The sequence below is a fragment of the Manis javanica genome, chromosome 11 (assembly GCF_040802235.1).
Source record: "Manis javanica isolate MJ-LG chromosome 11, MJ_LKY, whole genome shotgun sequence".
In the NCBI taxonomy this organism is placed as follows: domain Eukaryota; kingdom Metazoa; phylum Chordata; class Mammalia; order Pholidota; family Manidae; genus Manis; species Manis javanica.
Window position 1 is genome coordinate 63,907,901 of NC_133166.1, and position 17,781 is coordinate 63,925,681.

Consider the following 17,781-nt stretch of genomic DNA (forward strand, 5'->3'; position numbering starts at 1 on the left):
GTCTGCTGTTCCCCATGCTGCACTCTCCGTCAGAGTGGCCCTTCTTCCTGCAGATGGCCCTCCAGTCTCATTGCTTGGATTTCAGAGCAAAGCCTCTTGGGAAGGGCCACATTAGCCACACTGAAGGAACACTCTGGCCAGGATTAGTGGGGCTGATCTTTTCCTTCCTGACAGGAAGCCAAGAATCAGGCCTTGGAGCTGGGGCAGAATATGGGGGTCAGGCAGAGGTGCAAAAGAATGGGGAGTGCTGTCTCCGCCAGCCACCTCAGTTCATACAGGCAGCAGGTGAGGAGGAAGAGCGCTGGGCCCAAGACAGACCCAAATTTTAATCAGGGCTTAGCCACTTTCTTGTTTGGCCTTAGGCAAGTCATTGAACCTCTGAGTCTCCAAGTTTCTTCATCTGTTAAATGAGGATAATAGTATCTTGGGGGATTGTTAGAGAGAAGTGAGAGACCATGACTATGGCATAACACAGACTGTAAAGTACTGTCACTCCTCTACCATGGTTTGGCCAGGGGAGCCAGCTGCCCGCATTCCTCTGGTGCCCCGGGCCCCCTTCCCCCAAGTGCCATGGGTCAGATGTTAACATCTGCCCGATAATGACAAGGGGAGCCTGTCACCCTGGCTCATGGGATCATGAGACAGGAGCTGTACTTCACTTGGCCTCAGGTTCCACACCTGTAAGACAAACAGGAAGGCTTGGGAATCTAAAATCCTGTGATTCTTGGGTGGGGTGGAGTTTGATCTGGACATGTTTCTAACAACCCAAGATGACAGTGGTGGTGGAATTTGCTTAGCTGTCCTGTGAGCAGCTGACAGTGTCCTTAAAGTTCTTTACACACCTTATCTTGGTCCTCCAACAATCCTGTGAGATGGGGGTTCTGTGTTAGAGACGAGATGTTGGGGCTCAGAGATTCAGTCACTCCCTTATTCAAGGTCACACAGCTAGTACAAAGCAGAGCTGGGATTCAAACCTAGGTGTTGAAGGAAATTTGAGTTCCTAATCACGCTTTATAGCCTCATGATTTTCCTGTTGCCCAGAGTAACAGCTTTTATCTTTTCTTTTCTGTTTTAACAACAAAAAAAGTAGTAGAGATTTAAATATAGGATATTAAGGAGGTCAAAACCCAGCCCCTGAAATCAGCCAGGGTTTCAGGAAACACTTCACTTGTCACATGTGAAAACAAATACAGCCACCTGTGATCAGTCTCTTTTTGTAGGTGATCAGGACAAAGTCCAGAGAACTGGAGAGCTAGGTGGCCAAGAACCAGCTTGCAGGCAGAGTACTTCCAGAACAGAATAGCCAGGCCAGGCTTTGTCATTCTACTTTTCTGCTAGACCAGGCTGACTGAGCTCATGGAATCTGTTGTCCCACTCACCAAACTTGCTGGACCTTCAGGCCTCAGGCAGGCCCCTTGAAGCTCAGAGACAGAGGTCCCACCTATGCAGAGGGCAGCAGCCCTCCTTCCTTAGGTAGCCGAGCCCAACCCTGCTTAACCCTGGCATAGGGCCTCCAGGCTGGGCACACATATCCAGAAGCTGGATCAAATTCCCCAGACAGCTTTGGACTATTGGTCAGTAAATCAACCACTTCTGGATAGTAGTCATCATCATCATAATCGATAGCATTTATTTGGCACTTACTGGGTGCCAGGTACTTTACAGATACTAATTTATGTAAGCTTCACCATAAGCCATTCTTAAGTCCATTTTACAGGTGGAAAAGGTAAGGCACTGTGGTGAAGTGCTTGCCCAAGGTCACATACCTGGTAATACATGGCTGATCTATCAGGGAGAGTAGGAAGAGTGGGCCATGGTGCCAGCCTGGATTGATGCCCTACTATGTGCTAGCCTGATTCAGTTTCTCACCCTTGTGCAGGGTAACCAGGCTCCCCATTCACTGATAAGGAGGCAGCTCTGCAGTGTTGCCAAAGGCTATGTGGTTGATAAGTGGCAGATCCAAGGGTGAGACCCAAGGGCTCCCGTGTGACTTGGAGTCCAGTTCAGATTATAACTCTCTGTGTGGAATGCCTAGTGAGCTGGAAAAGGTGGAAAGAGAAGAGCTCTGGACAGGAATCTCTGTTTCCTTCACGGCATGAACAGCGCTGATCTTACTGTGTGGCCTGCTGGCTCTTGCTCTCCCCAGCCCCTCTGAGAAATGCAGTGACCTCACAGCAGTCACTGTCCTGGGGTAAATGACCTGTGCGATGAGCCTCTAGGAAGTGCAGGACAGAGCAGAGGTGCAGGGAGCTTCATGTGAGATTCTCTGACCAGGCCCTTCAGGCCTGCATCTGCCGGAGCAGAGCGAGAATCCCTGGCAAGCTTAAAAAAACCCTAATGCCTGACTACATTCAAACCAATTAAATCAGGATCTCTGGGATGGGGAGCCAGGCACCAGCAAGTTTTAGAGCTCCAGGGGTAATCCTAGAGTTCAGCCAAGATCGGGGACCACTGCTCTAAGCCACTGGGAGATGGGGGAAAGAAAAAGCTCCTGGCTTTCCAGGCTGCATAATCCCCTGAAACCAGATGAAAGCATGTGACTGCTGTCTGCGTGCATCTTTCTAGGGCAAAGAGTCCATTTCCAACTGCTTTTCTGACCCAAAGGAGATTAAAATCCAAACCTGGTGGGGGAAGCAACCTTCCTTCCCCACAAGCCAATGATGTCATTTCTAAGGACCAGAAACCTCCAGCTGTACAATCAAAGTTGATTTCTCTTGTCTCCTCTAAGAAACCTTTCCACCTTTGCTGACCTGCCAGATATTCCCCGCCCCACCTCCCTCACTTTCCTTTCCTTCTTCTTGCAAACTAATTTTGAGCCTTTACCACACACTAGATGCTGTTCTAGGTTCTGGGATATAGGGTGAATGAGACAGATACAACCTCTCCTCAAAGAGCCTTATTCTAATGGGGGCTCCAGCCACTAGTGAACCAGTAGGACATATGCAAGGAGCAGGGCATGTGACCGGCCCAGATGTCCTTGAAGCTTCTGCTCCTTGGAGTCACGGGGGAGCCCATCCTGCTTCCCCCAGAGAGTGTAATGACTTGCTCCGGACAGAGACAGGGAGGCCAGGCATTGGTGTATTTTGATCCTAGTGTACCGTGGAGGTGAGACCCAGGTGTAGATCAGGTGTAGATCAGGTGTTCAGAGGAGGCCTCTGGGAGGAGGGAATTCAGCCCCTGGAAGCGAAGGGGGCAGCCCGGGTTCTGGGGGAAGAGTGCTTCCATCAGAGGAACCTTGAGGGCGAAGGCGCTGAGGTGGGCGGGGCCTGGTGGGCAGGAACAACAGGGAAGGGTAGCCTTAGGAAGGAACATGTGTCTGGGGAGTTGGTGCTGAGGACGGAGGGCGGGCAGGGAAAACCAGGCAGTGCCCCACTGGCCACATAAGAGGCTGGATTTTACAGTGAACATGTTGGCGTCATCGCCATTACAGGGTTGCAGGCAAGGGAGTGACGAGATCTGGTTTGCATTTTTCAAAGCACTTCTGCTGTGTGAATAATGAATTGGCGAGGACAGGAGTAGAGTCTGCCACCAGTCAGAGAGCTGCACTGGTCCAGGTGGGAGATGAGGCGAGGGGCCAGGAGCAGCTCTGGATTGAGGAGACCTGTGGGCTGTGGGATGAGGGGGATGAAGAAGAGGGAGACCTGAGTGTGGCTCTTAGGTGTTCAGTCTGAGCCATCTGGTGGGTTGAAGGGCCATCTCTCCCCCACCTCTGAATCCTGCTGCACTTACAGTCCTGGAGCACAAGCCCTCAAGGGACCTCAGGAGCCTTTGGTTTGGTATTTCCTAAGATGTGTTCCATGTGGTGTTAAAGGCTGTTAAGTAAAAAATGGCTTCAGGTCAGCAGTGTTTACTGTCTCGGTCTTGGAGACATTAACTGCCTAATGTACACTGATTCTCGGGGAGGAGAATTGGTACGTCACACACTTGGTGACAGCAACATCTTTTGTTCTTAACAGCATGTCTTCTAGGACTTGTATTTGGAAGAACTGCTCCAGAGCCTGCTGCTCTGGTGCCTGCCCGTCATTTGACAGGTGAGGAGGCAGGCCCAGGGAGGGCAGTCGCCTCCAGATGTCTCATAACTCCTGTTTTATCAGGACAGGACTGAGCCTGTAGCTCCTGACTCTGGGCCTAGAGGGGCCACTCCACCACGTAATTCATTTCCCCAGGGCTATGTCGGAACACACAGGTTCTAGAGGCAGGCGGGGAGGTCTTCCCCCATCCTTCGTGAGTGACAAACTAAACCTCCTGCCCTACAGCTGTGAGCTCACAGGGGCCAACACCGAGAAGGGGTCCTTTCAAAAACACCAGCTCTTCCACAGTCGCAGGGGGTCATCAGGTGAGAAATTGAGGATCAACAGAGGTGAGGCTTAGAACCTCACCCCCCCTGTTTTGAGAGAAATCTTCTGCATCCGCGGATGTTTTATTGCCCGTGTCTAGCTTGGATTAACACTTAGTCTACAGGCACAACACACCTGATCATCTACATTTGCTCTCTTACAACACTAAACTATGTTTTCTACCTTTATCTTGCATCTACCTACCACTTCAGCATTTTATTAAAAAAAAAAATAATAATAATAATAATAATAATAATAAGGGAGAAATGTGGGATTCACATATAAATCAAGTATAAAAATCAAACGAATATTCATATTTGACCTGATTGTTTATAGTTCATAATGCGTGATCAAAACCGAAAGTTTCTGTGATGACTGCCCTTGTACTGTTCACCATGTAAGAACTTATTCACTATGTAAAAATTTGTTCACCATGTACGAACTTGTTCGCTATGCTTCAGAAGATTGGAGACTGATGAGAATTAGGCTTGGGGTGGATTAATGATTGTGCATTGAGCGTTGAGTCCCCTATACAGAATTTTATTGTTGTTAACAACCATTTGATCAATAAATGTGAGAGATGCCCTCTCAAAAAAAAAAAAAAAAACACCAGCTCTTCCCTAGTCCTCCCTTCTCACCCAGGGGTCCCAGGGAGGGAACCCTGTCAGTGGGTCCCAGCATTTAGAGCTGGCTCGAGGTGCTCCCTCTGGGCAATCCCCACCCCACTCTAGGTAAGGACAGAAGACGCCTGAAAGCAGAATCTCAGCTGGCTCAGCAGCAGTGAATATTAGACCCCCTGCAGGTGGCTGAACACTTGAAAGTCCTTGTGTTCTAGGTGGAAGTTCCTCCCCCTTCACTCCTCTCTCCCTCCCTCCATCCATCCACCCACATCTATCCCTCCATTACCCATCTAATCTTTCATTTGGCAACATTTACTGGGAGTATGTTTTCATTAGTAATGCAGTCTTTCCCCTCAAGGTATCACAGTCCACAGGGGAGATGGACAAGTAAGTAGAAAATTCCTTTACAGCATTGACTTATAATGGTCATCTCCATTTATTGAAAGCCTACCATGTGCCAGGCAATTTACCCACATTATCTAATTTCATCTCTGGACAAATCTGCCAAATAGTTGTTACAAATTATTATTTTGATTTTGATTTTGATTTTTTCCAGCTATCTGCTCGTACCTCATAAGCCATACAAAAATAGGGGGTGTGTTGATGACCCTAGTTGGCCATTGCCTGCCTTACGCCAGCCTTTACTCCTGTCTCATGGGTAAAGAGATTAAGGCTCAGACTCCTCAGGCCCTCTGAATCCAGTTTTGGGGTCTCATTAGGGCTTAGTGGTGGTTGTGGGCTCCCTGAAGTTGGGCCATACCCCACTGTGGGGTGACCTGGGCCTGTTCCCAGGCTGAGCTGAGCCCCTGCCCTTCTTGGAACTGCCCATCTTCTCCTGAGCATGGAGAATGCATGTCCAGCTCCCTCCCACTGCAAGGAGGAAATGTCCTGCTCACAGGCCAGAAGGACCTTGTGAACATGCCCTGCAGCTGCTTATCCCAAGCTCTGTTTTCAGCACCTTCTCCTCCCTCAGGGGATTCCCAGGGAGTCACTGGGCCCAGTCCCTTCCAGTCATGGGGCTGTGTGGCTTCCATTCCAGCATCTGGAGAGGATGGGGTGACCTAAGGTGCTAGCGGCCTGTCTTTGCTTGTCTGCACACCAGTGATGCCAGGCAAGCTCCTCCACCCCTCTGTGCCTTAGTCTGCTCATAGAACACTGAAGGGCTTCACACAACACCTGACACAATGTGTATGAGAGATCAAGGGACCAGCAAGTTTGCCGGGGTCCAGAGTATGAGAAAGTACCAATCCAGCGGCCTCTGCCTCCTCCTTGCCCACCGTTCTCCTTGGTACTCACCACCTACTTGGACAACAGAATCCCAGCCATTCCTACCTCCCTATATACAGCTGTGGCCATTCCCTGGAAGGCAGCATTTCACAGTGGAAATGTCTGAGCTCTGGAGCTTATGAGCTGTGTGATTTGGGCAAGTTACTTTGTCTCTCTGAGCCTTGGGCCCCTTGGGATAGGAATACCCTCCTCACCTTCCAGACAGGCTGTGAAGGTTAAAGGGGTTGACAGACCTGAGTAGGTGCCATTCATGGACGTTCATCTCAGCAGACCCAGTATTTATTCTTGCCTAAATACTGCCTTTTTTGGAACACCCCTGCCCTGGAGAAGAGGACGTGGGAGCCAGAAAGTGTAGAAACTCCCTTCCCGGCCTCTCTGGAACTGTGTAACAGCACAGGCCTGCCGCAGTTGCCAAAGGGTGGACTGTTTCCACACTTTGGTTTCACAAGAACGCAGCTGGCACCATGCTCAGCTCTTTGGTGCTTGGATGTAGTTAGTGAGGTTCTTCTGGTGAAGTGCCTACCTTTCTGTAAGTTGGTTGAGCCTGAGCCTCGGTCAGTCCCTGGGGCGTCCTGTGTCATTTACTGGAAAGAGACCCAGCCAGGCAAGAAGGTCCCTGGTAGGAAAGAAAGCCATGCCTCTCTCCATGAGAGAATCTTTCCTCTCTTTCTGTTTCGTTCTTTGCAAGTCTATGGAGTGCCTGTGATCTGTCAGGCATGGGTCCGGGGTAGGGGAGAGAGGAAAACAAAAGCTCTCCTTTGTATGCCATCCCCAGGCAGGTCCCCGTTGGGGATCTCAGATCATTGGATCTCCTGATGTGGGTGAGCCCTTCTTTCCTGCCTCTGAGTTTGACAGGGGTCCCAGTGGCTTCTTGGGGCCAGACTTCCCTGGCTCCTGGGTCACTGCTGTCCCTGCATGTCTCAGACCCAGGCCTTGGACCCTGTAGACTGGAAGGGCCCTCAGTCAGATCTCTCCCACAGCACGTGAATCCCTCATGAACCCTTTCAGAGTCTGTTTCTGTGCCACACGATGGGCATGCGTATCGCACAGGCAGCTATTTCCTTCTTTGGTTGTCTTTCTTGCATGTTGTACCCAAATCAGACCCACAGAAAGGCAGCTGAAGCATGCTTTCCCTAACAGATGTCAGAAAGCTGAACCAGACCCCTTGGGAGATGGTGGGCCCTCCCTGGTAACCCTTCCTCCTGTCACTGGAGGTGTAGAAAGTTGAAGCTGAGCTTGCACTTGGTAAGGATGATCGAAGATTGTCATGTCCAGAGAAGGGTGAGGGGGCCTCCACATGGACAGGGGAGAGTCGTAAGACTTAGGACTGCCTTGGTTCCTTAAAGGAGGAGGAGGGGGTGAAATCTGCCCCTCGGCTCTCCCTCCCTCTCCTCTGTGGCTTCCACAGGGCAGTGGAACACAACTGGGTCTGGTGCCTGCTCCCTTACCCCTGCAGCCCAGCTCTGCCTGTGCAGCTGTCTCAGGCCAGCTGTCCTGGCCCCCACTGCCGGCCACTGGCTCCCTTCTCCCCACAGGGCCTGCTGGCCGGCCATTCCTGAGTTGTCTGGCCTCAGGGAGGCAGTGAGGTCAGCCAGTGTCCAGCTTCCTTCTCCCTCCTTGAGTGCTGCCCTGACCTGGGGTCCCTCAGGGTGGAGCAGAGCAGCCAGTGTGCTGAAGCATTTTTTGTGTGGCTTCTGAAGCACCAGTGTGTCGCCCAGGATGACTTGGAAACAACCTGTGTGCTTAATCTTCAAGTATTGATTAAATGTTTCATGGTATGTCTGTACCTGACACAGTGACCTGGGATCCTAATGGACTTCTGAACAGGCTTCATGGGGTCTATGAACCTCCAGAAATTATTTGCAAAATGCTACTTATACTTAAATTTTCTGGGTGAACCTGTGACCCTTCCCAAATGTTAGTAAGTACTGATCAATAGCATGGACTCGTATGCAATGTGCAAAATTATGTTGTAGAAGAACATTTTATCAGTAAACAGAGATGGAAATTATAGAATGAAAAACGCAGGCTACATCTATAAACAGTAAGAGCCCAACTTTGTTTAAAACCTTTTGTTACATGCACACACACACACAGTGGAAATATAGCTCCTAAAATGATGCCAGTTTTTATCTCTGGGGTAAGCTAAAAAATGTAATTTGCAGTTTTCTGTATTTGTTGGCTGTTCTACCATACATATTTGTTCCCTTAGTAAGAAGACGGTGTAGGGAGCCCTCAGTCCATTTTCTGAGAAGCCAGAACTCTCCTTCTCCCGCCAGCAGCCCCTAGCCGCAGAGGGAATCCTGCAGATCTGTGGAACAGGCCACAGGTCTCACCTCTGAGTCTCCAGCAGTCACTCACTACCTCCTACATAATTTCCCTTCAGGCCCAGCCCTGGTAGAGTGACTGACTCAGACTTGAACTGTCCAACATCAAGCAGCCAAGACTGCCCACAGGACTGCACTGCCTGGCTGTGTGGCTTTGGGCTAGTCACCTAACATCTCTGGCCCTCAGGGTACCATCAGATGGGACCCCATGTTAGTACCTGCCTCATGGGGTTGTTGTCAGGGCAGCTGGGACAGTTTGGGGCCGGCTGAGCACAGATGCCCGTCAACCTTGGGTTCCGTTTGCCCCCAGCCCCAGCCCTGCCCACCCAGCCCACCCTGCATTGACTTACCTCCCTTCTCTCATCTCCCCAGGGAGCTCCAGGACCTGCAGGATGGGGTCAGCCTGTATCAAAATCACCAAATACTTTCTCTTCCTCTTCAATTTGCTCTTCTTTGTAAGTATGAGTAGCATTGGTGGACCACCTCCACCAGACTCTTCTCCCAGGATGGGGGCTGAAGACAGGCTATTCCAAGTGGGACCAGGTGGTGGCAGCAAGGAGATTTGCCTCATTCCAGCTGGCTCTGTGGCAGGGCACTGGATTCCTCTCCTGGAGTACTGAGGTCCAGGCCATTCAGGGCTGGAGGTGGGTGTGGGGAGCCCCTGAATGTGTGTCCTCCAGCTCATTAGCTGGGAGTTGTTGGGAATCTTTCGCATCCTGTTCTGAGTCCCTGCCCTCCTGGCCCCCTTCTGAAGAACACACCTGTTAACAGGTCCAGGTCTCGTCAGCCCCCACTGCACCCCACCACCCCCATGATGGGGATGTCTCCTGAGTGCTCAGAGGGTGGGCAAGAGAGGCGGGGCCCTGGGACAGAGTGGAGACACAGCCCCCCTTCCCTAGATCCGCCCCGGAAGTCCTCAGCAGGTTCGCGAGCCATGGGCCTCCCAGATGGAAGCTCAGGACACATCTGGAGCTGGTTTTCCTAGGGTCTTGACTTTCTTCTCTGGCCTGGCACTGGCTGACTCCTTCTGCCTTGGAGTTGCCAGCATGACTGTGTGTGTGTGTGTGTGTGTGTGTGTGTGTCTGAGCATATATCCTGGTGTGAGGATGTGTGTGTGAATGGGTGCATGATGGGGGTAGGGGGAGAATAGCGTGTGTGTGTGTGTATGTGTGTGTGTGTGTGTGTGTGTGTGTGTCTGAGCATATATCCTGGTGTGAGGATGTGTGTGTGAATGGGTGCGTGATGGGGGTAGGGGGAGAATAGCCTGAGAGGCCTCTGTGGCCCCAGTGGTGCTGGGGGCTGTGTCCTCACCATGCTGGCTCATTACATCCTGTTAAAAATCAGGCTATACAGGAGGATGTTCATTATGATGCAGTTTTATTTTTGAAAATGGTACACATATATGAATATTTTTCAGAGGAGAAGAAAATGCCTCTGAATGTTACTGTTGGGATTCTTGGGAATTTTGATTCTATCCTTTAGGCCTCTCTGCATTTTCTGAATTTTCTGCAATAGACATGAGGTACTTTGGGGACCAAAACAGTTTTACCCTACAAGTTACATAGGATAGTAGAAAGTTTGGAAAACAAAGAATCATTCCAAATCTGCCTTCATAACTTTAACCCAACATGCAGATACAAGTGTGTTCCCAGCCCGCACAGGCACAGGGACAGCGCATGCTGCCTGTCCTGCCGTCTGTCCACCCTGGCCCCAGCCCCAGCTCCCATCTGGAGAATCTTAGTGGTCAGGTCCGTGCTGGTTGGCCCAGGCCTCTGGAAAGCAGCCGCCTGTGCAGAAGAGCCAAGCTTTCCCTGGCAGGCACTTCTCTGGCATCAAGGGCGGGCCAGCCAGGACTGGGAAATGGGGTCTGAGTGCTGTGGTTCTACCCCCTGGGGGCTTTAGGGAATAGAGAGAGAGGTCTGGGTTACAGCCTAGGAGGTAATGGGGCTCGGGAATCAGGGGCACAGACACCCCATGTCCCCCATGCAGTGGGAAGAACAGGTGGAGACTGTGGAGAAAGGGAGTGGGGTTGATGGTTTTGGCCAAGGTGTCCCTTCCTATCCTGTTCCCAGGCTGTCCTACGGAGCCAGAGACTGGAAAAGCTTCTCTCTGGCCAGAGCTTTGGGAGATGGTCTTGGGCCATCCCATCCTGGGCTTGGCCTCTTCCCAGCTGCTCCAGGTATTAACTCTGTGTGTGCTGGGGCCCAGGATATGGGGAGTAGGGGTGGGGGATTAGAGAGGGGAAACTTTTATTACAGAAAGGCCAGAGGGAAAGGAGAGATATAGGGACAGTGTATATGCGTTCATTCATTCATTCACTCATTATCATTTACCAAATGTGTATTTGACACATCTGTGTATCCAGCCCTTTTCATGGGTGCCAGGTAGACATTCACCTGCAGAAGAGCTGTGGTTTCTGTACTCATGAGGTTTATGTTCTGGCGGAGTGGGGGTCTCCAGCCAAATACTTATTCAAATGGATAATAAAATTACAATTATGTTAGGTGCTGGGAGTGAAGCATATGGCCCCTAGGAGAGCAGATAGGGGGCTTGACCTTGACAGGGCAGTCAGCAAAAGCTTCCTGGAGTTGTGTGTGTGGAGAGAGGGCTCCTGGAAGTAGGAGCATAAGTCCAAGCTGGGGGTGGGATGGAGTGTGCCTCTCCAGGCACAGGACATGCAGGCCTTCCTGGAAGGATTCTGGTCTTTGTTTTATGCACAGTGGGAAGCAGTTACATGATCAGCTTGTGGTTTGGGAAAATTGCCCTGGCTGCTGTGTGTGCTTATGCATGCACATGCGTACATGTGCATGTCCTTGCCTATACTTCCTCCTGACCCCAAACTCCCCAGAAAATTGCCCAGTCAGCTATTCTCAGGTGTGCTGAGAAAACAGAACCATAGCTGTTCTGGGGGGTGGATCCTAGCTGTGAGGGTCCTGGCTCCTGCTAAGCCCTGTTGGGAGATTCTGGTGGGGCGTGGAGGGTGCCCATCAGACACAGTCATATTTCATGGAGAAAGAGGGTGACAAGATGCCTTCCCCATTCTGCTTGTCTAGGCCTCCTTTCTGGCTGATCCACGTACTGGAGGCTGGTCCAGCCATACCTGATGGCCAGTCTGCCATCCTCAGACATGTAGAGGGACTGAACAGATAGCACCAGGGACTTCCCTCATGGATCCCTTGAAGTGAGCTGAGGAGTTTAGCTGGGCAGTCCTGGGTTTTTATCTACTTGGGATTATGTTTTCCCAGAGGGAATTTCCTGCCCTGCCTCCCACACCCTTTTTGAAAGAGCTGTTCTCCCTGCTGTCCTGCCCCATGAGTGCAGGAGTGAGCATGTTAGGGGCCCAGCCAGGTCGTCTGAAGTGCACAGGAGCAGACTGTGGGCCTGATGACCTGCCTGGGTCCAGCTGTGCTGTGGGCTGCTGGGGTGGGGTGGGCAGGGGCTCAGGAGTGTTTGGGAACCAAATCCCAGTTGCTGTAAAGACCAAGCCCATTCCTCCCAGCAAGCTGTGCAATCTGAGGCCATGCCACCTGAGGGTAGACAATTCCTAGGGTCTCCATAGCCTTCCTGTCCCCAGAAACTGGCTCTCTAGGCTAAGGTTCGGAAGAGAACCCCAGTACCACCACCTGGCTTAGACTGACAGATGAACTGAGTGACCTTGGGCAAGGTCAGAGCCTTAGTTTCCCCATCTGTGAAATGAGGACAGTAACAGGGCCCATCTGACAAAGGGAAAGGAGAAGACAGTGAGCTGCTGGAAGATAGTGAGGGCAGTGTAGGTGGTCATCAGCTGCTGTCTTTAAGGGGCCTGGACTCCGTAAGGTGAGTGAGGCACTGGCTCAGAATGAGAAGCAGTGATAAACCGTGCCATACCATGGCTGTCACTTTTCTAAAGGGAACTAACAGTGACATCAACCCTTTCTTTATTGAAATGCTTGATATTTTGTTCATCATGGATTTTTTTCCATTAATTTTGTTTTCTTAAGAATAATTGCTGAAAAAGGCCCTGGGGCCCCAGTACTCCACCCCCCCATGCTGAGGGCTTTATTGTTAGTTGCTTGCCTTTCACCTAAGATTAAGGGATGATGGCTGAGGTGAGAACCCAGGGCTAGCAATAGAGGTGGATGGTGACATGCTGGGACTCTCAAGGTGCGTTATTCCCCAGGTGGGCCCAGGCCAGGCCCCAGGTAAAGGCCAACCTATGGGATGATTTGGGACCCTCCACTCCTGAAGGGAACTAGTGTTTTTTCTGGGCACTTCCCCAGTTTGGCCAGCATGAGGGGATAGTGGGTCTTGGCTAAAGTTCCAACTGGGGAGGTAGGCTCAGGTTGTGGGCCACCCTGGCAGAGGGGAAGGAGGCAGAGAATCTCTAGGCCTAGGCCTACACCAGCATTGCCCCATTCGTTTGCCTTTCTACTCCTGTACTTACTGTCGGGTGATGAACTCATTCATTCCCAGAGCCCACAGCACCTGGTGCTCTACCACGCAGTGGTACAGAGCTGTATGCAACCTGGCGCTGCCCTCAGGGAGCTCACAGTCTAGCCTGGGAGGTGCACATGGCAGAGTCAAACCCAGTGAGAATGGCTATTAAGAAGGGGCTGACAGTGGTGGCCAAAAGTAGGGGCCCCTTAGTCTGCAGGGGGAAGGTCTTAGTCTTCTGTGGAAGGTGGCCTTGGAGCCAAGCTCTGAAGGACAAATGGACTTTGATGTTCAAATCCATGGAGGTTTCCTCCCAAAGCTTGTTCAGGACATTCCCAGCCCCTGAAATGGGCTGGAGTGGAAGGGATAAGCACAGGGAAGGATTAGGAGATGAAGTAGAAAGTTACCCCTGGCAAGAGGCCATGTCCCTAGAAGTGGTAAGCTCAGTATGACCACACGCAGGCATGGAGTAGGGAAGACAGTGGGGTATGGGGGCAGGAGGGACTCCCCACACATGGCTCTGTTCTTTGGATTGCCAGGGTTTGCCAAGACTTAGGGTTTGGGGTCTGAGGCCACCCTGATACCCTCAGGCTAGGCAAGGATGGAATTGGTTTCTATTATATTACCCTAGCCTAGGTTGCAGGGCCCTCTCAGGTCCCCCATTAACTACTTCCTTCTCCTTCCAGATCCTGGGTGCAGTGATCCTGGGCTTCGGGGTGTGGATCCTGGCCGACAGGAGCAGTTTCATCTCTGTCCTGCGTAAGGACCCTCCCAGGCTGGCTCTGGGGGGAGGTGGGGAGGGCTGGGGCAGCAGACAGGGCTGCCCCCACAAGACTTCAGCCTCAAAGCTGGTCACTTTTCCAGCTGACCCCAGGGCCTTCCCCAGGTCCTGCTGCTGACCGGTCCACCATGGGTTCCTCTGCAGGGGTTTCTGGAAGGAATTTTCTCTCCACTAACCCCAAACAAAGCTGCTGTTGTCTGAAGAACATGGGGATCAGGGAATCTTGTTCTCCCATCCTGGCTCTTTCCTTCAGCCCTGACCTTGGGAAAGCCTCTTATATTCTCAGCCCCTACATTTGCCAGCTCAGCAAAATGTGGGCAACAGTCCCTCCCCTGCCAATTCTGAGATGTAGGAAAGGTCAGGAACAATGGGTTGGCCGGAGCTGATGAAGTGCCTGCTGTGTGCCTAACACTGGCCAGGTGAATTGGCATGTGCGCCGAGGAGGAAGGCGCCGTGCACTGCTTCTGTTGTTTGTGCTCATTGTGTGGCTGGCCTGGGGTCAAGGGTTGCAACATATAGTGTCTTAATCCCACAGTAGTGCTGTGAGGTAGGAGCTATTACATTCCTGCCTTACAAATGAAGAAATGAGGCTCAGAGATATGATGACCCTTGCTCAAGTTCACACTGCTTCTAAGTGATAGGCATGGGACAGGAACCCTGAGAGCTTTGGTCCTAAATGGTAGGGGAGCCCCGACATCAAAGCCCTTCCTCTCACACTTGAAGGAGGGGGAAAGAAGCCTGAGGGACCCCTGCCCAGATGGTAAGAGCCCTTCTGATCTACTCATGGCCTCCTCCAGGAAGCCTGCTGGGCTTGCTGCACTGGCCTCAGCACAGCTGAGGGCCCTGAGGAGCACAGTGGTGCCTCTCCCGGCAGCAAGCGCCTCTTTGGCCTCTTCCCCTCCCACCCTCCCAGCAGCTGCTGAGGCAGCAGGTTTGGACTTGGGCCCATGACAGCTGCTTGATTTGAATAAAACAGAACCAAGCTGAGATGGGTGATGGAAGGCCACACCTGTCACTGTGGACCTAGGGTGCTAGGCCTCCCCTCAGATATGCAGGATGATCCACCCTCCAGCCATATCAGATGCAGCCCAAAGCTGTCAGTCCTGCCTCCTGGTGGGGGAAGCAGACCACACCCCCATTCTGGCACTAGGGTCGGGGGTTTCCTGCCTCAGCTGGGTGCCCACACTCCCCATGCCCTCTCAGCATGGGGCACCTCCTCCTGGACCCTGACTAGACTCAGGCTCTCTGCTTCGTGGGCCACGGCCCACACCCAGCAGACCCTGTGCCACAGAGCAAGGTCTTTCAGCCTGGCCTGTCCCCTGCATTCTGCCCTCTGCACCCAGCCCCAGGGATCCAGTGATGCCTGCTGCTCCTCCCACCTTCTCCCTGCTCAGGTCTGAGGATCTGGACCTAGGCAACTTTTGGGGGCCCCCTAGATGGAGTGCTCTTATAAACATCAGGGCCCAGGCCCCACTGAGGGATCTGGCTCCATGGGTGTGGGTGGGGGCCTGGAGCAGGTGGCTGTTAAAAAGCTCCTCAGGCAGCCAGGGCTCAGTCACTACACCCCTGGGTAAACTGAGGCTTAGGGGAAAAGACTTGCTAAGAGTCACACAACAAGTGAGGGTCAGAGCTAGAGCTCTGTCATGCACATGGATGGCCCGCCCCAGGATCTTCACCTGCCTCCCTCTGCAGGCTCGGATCAGGGCTGGCCTGTGCGAGGACAGGGGCTGGTGTCCATAAGATGTGCTAAGAGACCGAGCCCTACAGCTGGGCTAGCTCCCAAGGGAAGGGCCTGTATTGGGGTCTCAGCCCTGGGCCTTGCCTGCTGGGTGTCTTGGTGGCCTCTTAGCCTTGCTGGGCCTCCGGGCCCTTAGGGACAAGTCAGGATGTAAATCCCCCCTTGCTGGCTGTTGTGGAAATGAAACAGGATGGCTCTGATAAGAGGCCTTGTTGGGGCCCCACACGGTGGATTCCCAGCAGTGCCACTTCCTTCTTCCTGGGAGCAGTTGATGGGAGGACTCAGAACCCAATTTCAGGAAGTTTAGAAAACGTGGAGTTGGACAGCCTCCTCCTGCCCAAGTTAGTGGCTGAGAGCCAGGGCAGTAGGGCCTGGGACAAAAAGGCGGGCTCAGGACCAGGAAGCCCCCACACTTCCCCTGGTGGGGGTGCTGCCTGGCTCCCTGGGGGATCCTGTGAGGAGCTGGGTAGAGGCAGCCCTGCTCTGGCACACTGAGAGTGGGGTGGGCTGGCTAGGGCTCTTCCTGAGTTCCAGAACATTCTGTCTATGACCAGGAAGTAGAGCTGGATCAGGCTTTCCTACCCACCCACACTCCAGCTTTGTGGTTATTCTTTAAGAATGTTAATACCCCTTGGTGGCCAAGGTGGGGATCTCAGCCTCCCCAAGGTCCCTCAAGAAGCTGGCCTGGATTTGTCCAGCTGACAGTCAGCTATGGCAGCCCTGGCTGTGCCCACGTCATTAGGAAAGCACATTAAAAATGTAGATTCCAGTCAGTTTCCTAGGAAAGTCTGCCCAGGTGAGATGGACCCAGGAATCTATCTCTAAGAGGTTCCTCAGATCCGCTGATGCACTCCATCTAGCCTGCTCTCCCCTCCTGCCTCCCCATGAATGTGGGGCTGTCATGAGAGCGAGTCTGCAGGCTCCTGCCTGTGAGGAGGCATATGTACCCAGGCTTCCTGGCCTATCACAGCCTTGGTAGAGTATCCCCCACATCGGCAGGCTTGGGTGGGGGAAGACTTGAGCTTTGCCCTCTGTGATCTGCTGGGCTTCTTGGGAAATACTGGCCAGGTGCCTTGATGGGACTCCTGACCTCCTCCCACCAGGGCAGGCTGTCCCCCCTGAAGAGGGTCTCTTGCTGTCGGGCCCCTCTCTACACCTCAGGCAGGTCACCTGTTAGACTCCTGTCCAACCCACACTGGGCCATTCTTACTTACCTTTTTTCAATTCTTCAAATACATCAGGCTTACTCCTTCCTCAGGCCTTTGTACTTGCTGTTCCCACTGTCTGCAGTACTTTCCCTCTGATCCTTACTAGGCTGACTTCTCCGTTTTTGTCTCAGCTCAAATTGTCACCTGCTCAAACCAGCCTTTGCCAGCCACCCCAACCCACAGACCTGCCCCATTGTTATCCACCTTAGCCGCATCCGTATCTCCGTGGCCCTTTACACAGTCAGATCTAATTGCTTACTTATTCTCACCATTCCTCAGTCTACGCTGAATGTCAGCTCCTTGGTCTGCCTTCTGTATCCCCAGTAGCTGGCACGGTGTCTGGCACATGCAGGCACCTGGTAAAAATGTGTGTGTTGAATGAACAGCATTACACCTTTATCAGTACATGTGCCTGTGCATCGTTGGGAAGAGCACGGCACTGGAGGTCTGCATATTTCCAGATCCCAGCCCTGATCCTTGCTGTTCTGAGCCTCAGTTTCCTCATCTGTGAAATAGCTGTGCTAGTGTCTACCATGCAGTTACGTCAGAGTTGGAGACAGTGTGGATGGAACTCTCGAGGTTCAGTGAGTAGGCAAGAGAGGCTAGGGTTTATATTATATGGCCAAGGAGGGAGACGGGTTTTAAATGTCCATGGCCCCGGAGAACCTGCCAGTCTGTAGTCCATTAATTCAGTAGATATTCATATAGCACTTCACTGCCAGACACTGTTCTGGGGGCTGGGGGCTCAGCAGGGAACCCTGTCCTTGTCCAGCTCACATTCTTGTAGGGGTGGCAGACAGTGAGCAAGATAAATCAGTAAAACGTAGGGTCTTTTCAGTCTTAAGTGCTAAGGAACAAACTGAAGCAGTGATAGGACAGATGAGAGAGTAGGGGGAAACCGGGGGAGGCAGCTTCCAAAGGTGTACAGGGAGCTGGTTCCTTGTCTGAGGGCTGACCCCAGGGCTCAGGCTCCAAGGAGTGGGTTTGGGGGCAGTCCTAGGCCATCAGGCCCTGCCCCTGATTTTGTACTCACTCAGGGTGAGACAGCCAGGCTGAATTCAACACCCTTT

General features: G+C 52.3%; 1 protein-coding gene across 1 annotated transcript in view; it reads left to right on the forward strand.

Moving 5' to 3' along the window:
- Positions 1 to 17,781, forward strand: part of CD82 (CD82 molecule) — a 47,162-nt gene that overhangs the window by 15,525 nt on the left and 13,856 nt on the right. Inside the window, exons 2-3 of the mRNA XM_017656499.3 lie at positions 8,944 to 9,026; positions 13,671 to 13,743. Coding sequence (XP_017511988.1) covers positions 8,964 to 9,026; positions 13,671 to 13,743 — 136 coding nt within the window. The 5' untranslated portion in view covers positions 8,944 to 8,963. The remainder of the gene's footprint in view (positions 1 to 8,943; positions 9,027 to 13,670; positions 13,744 to 17,781) is intronic.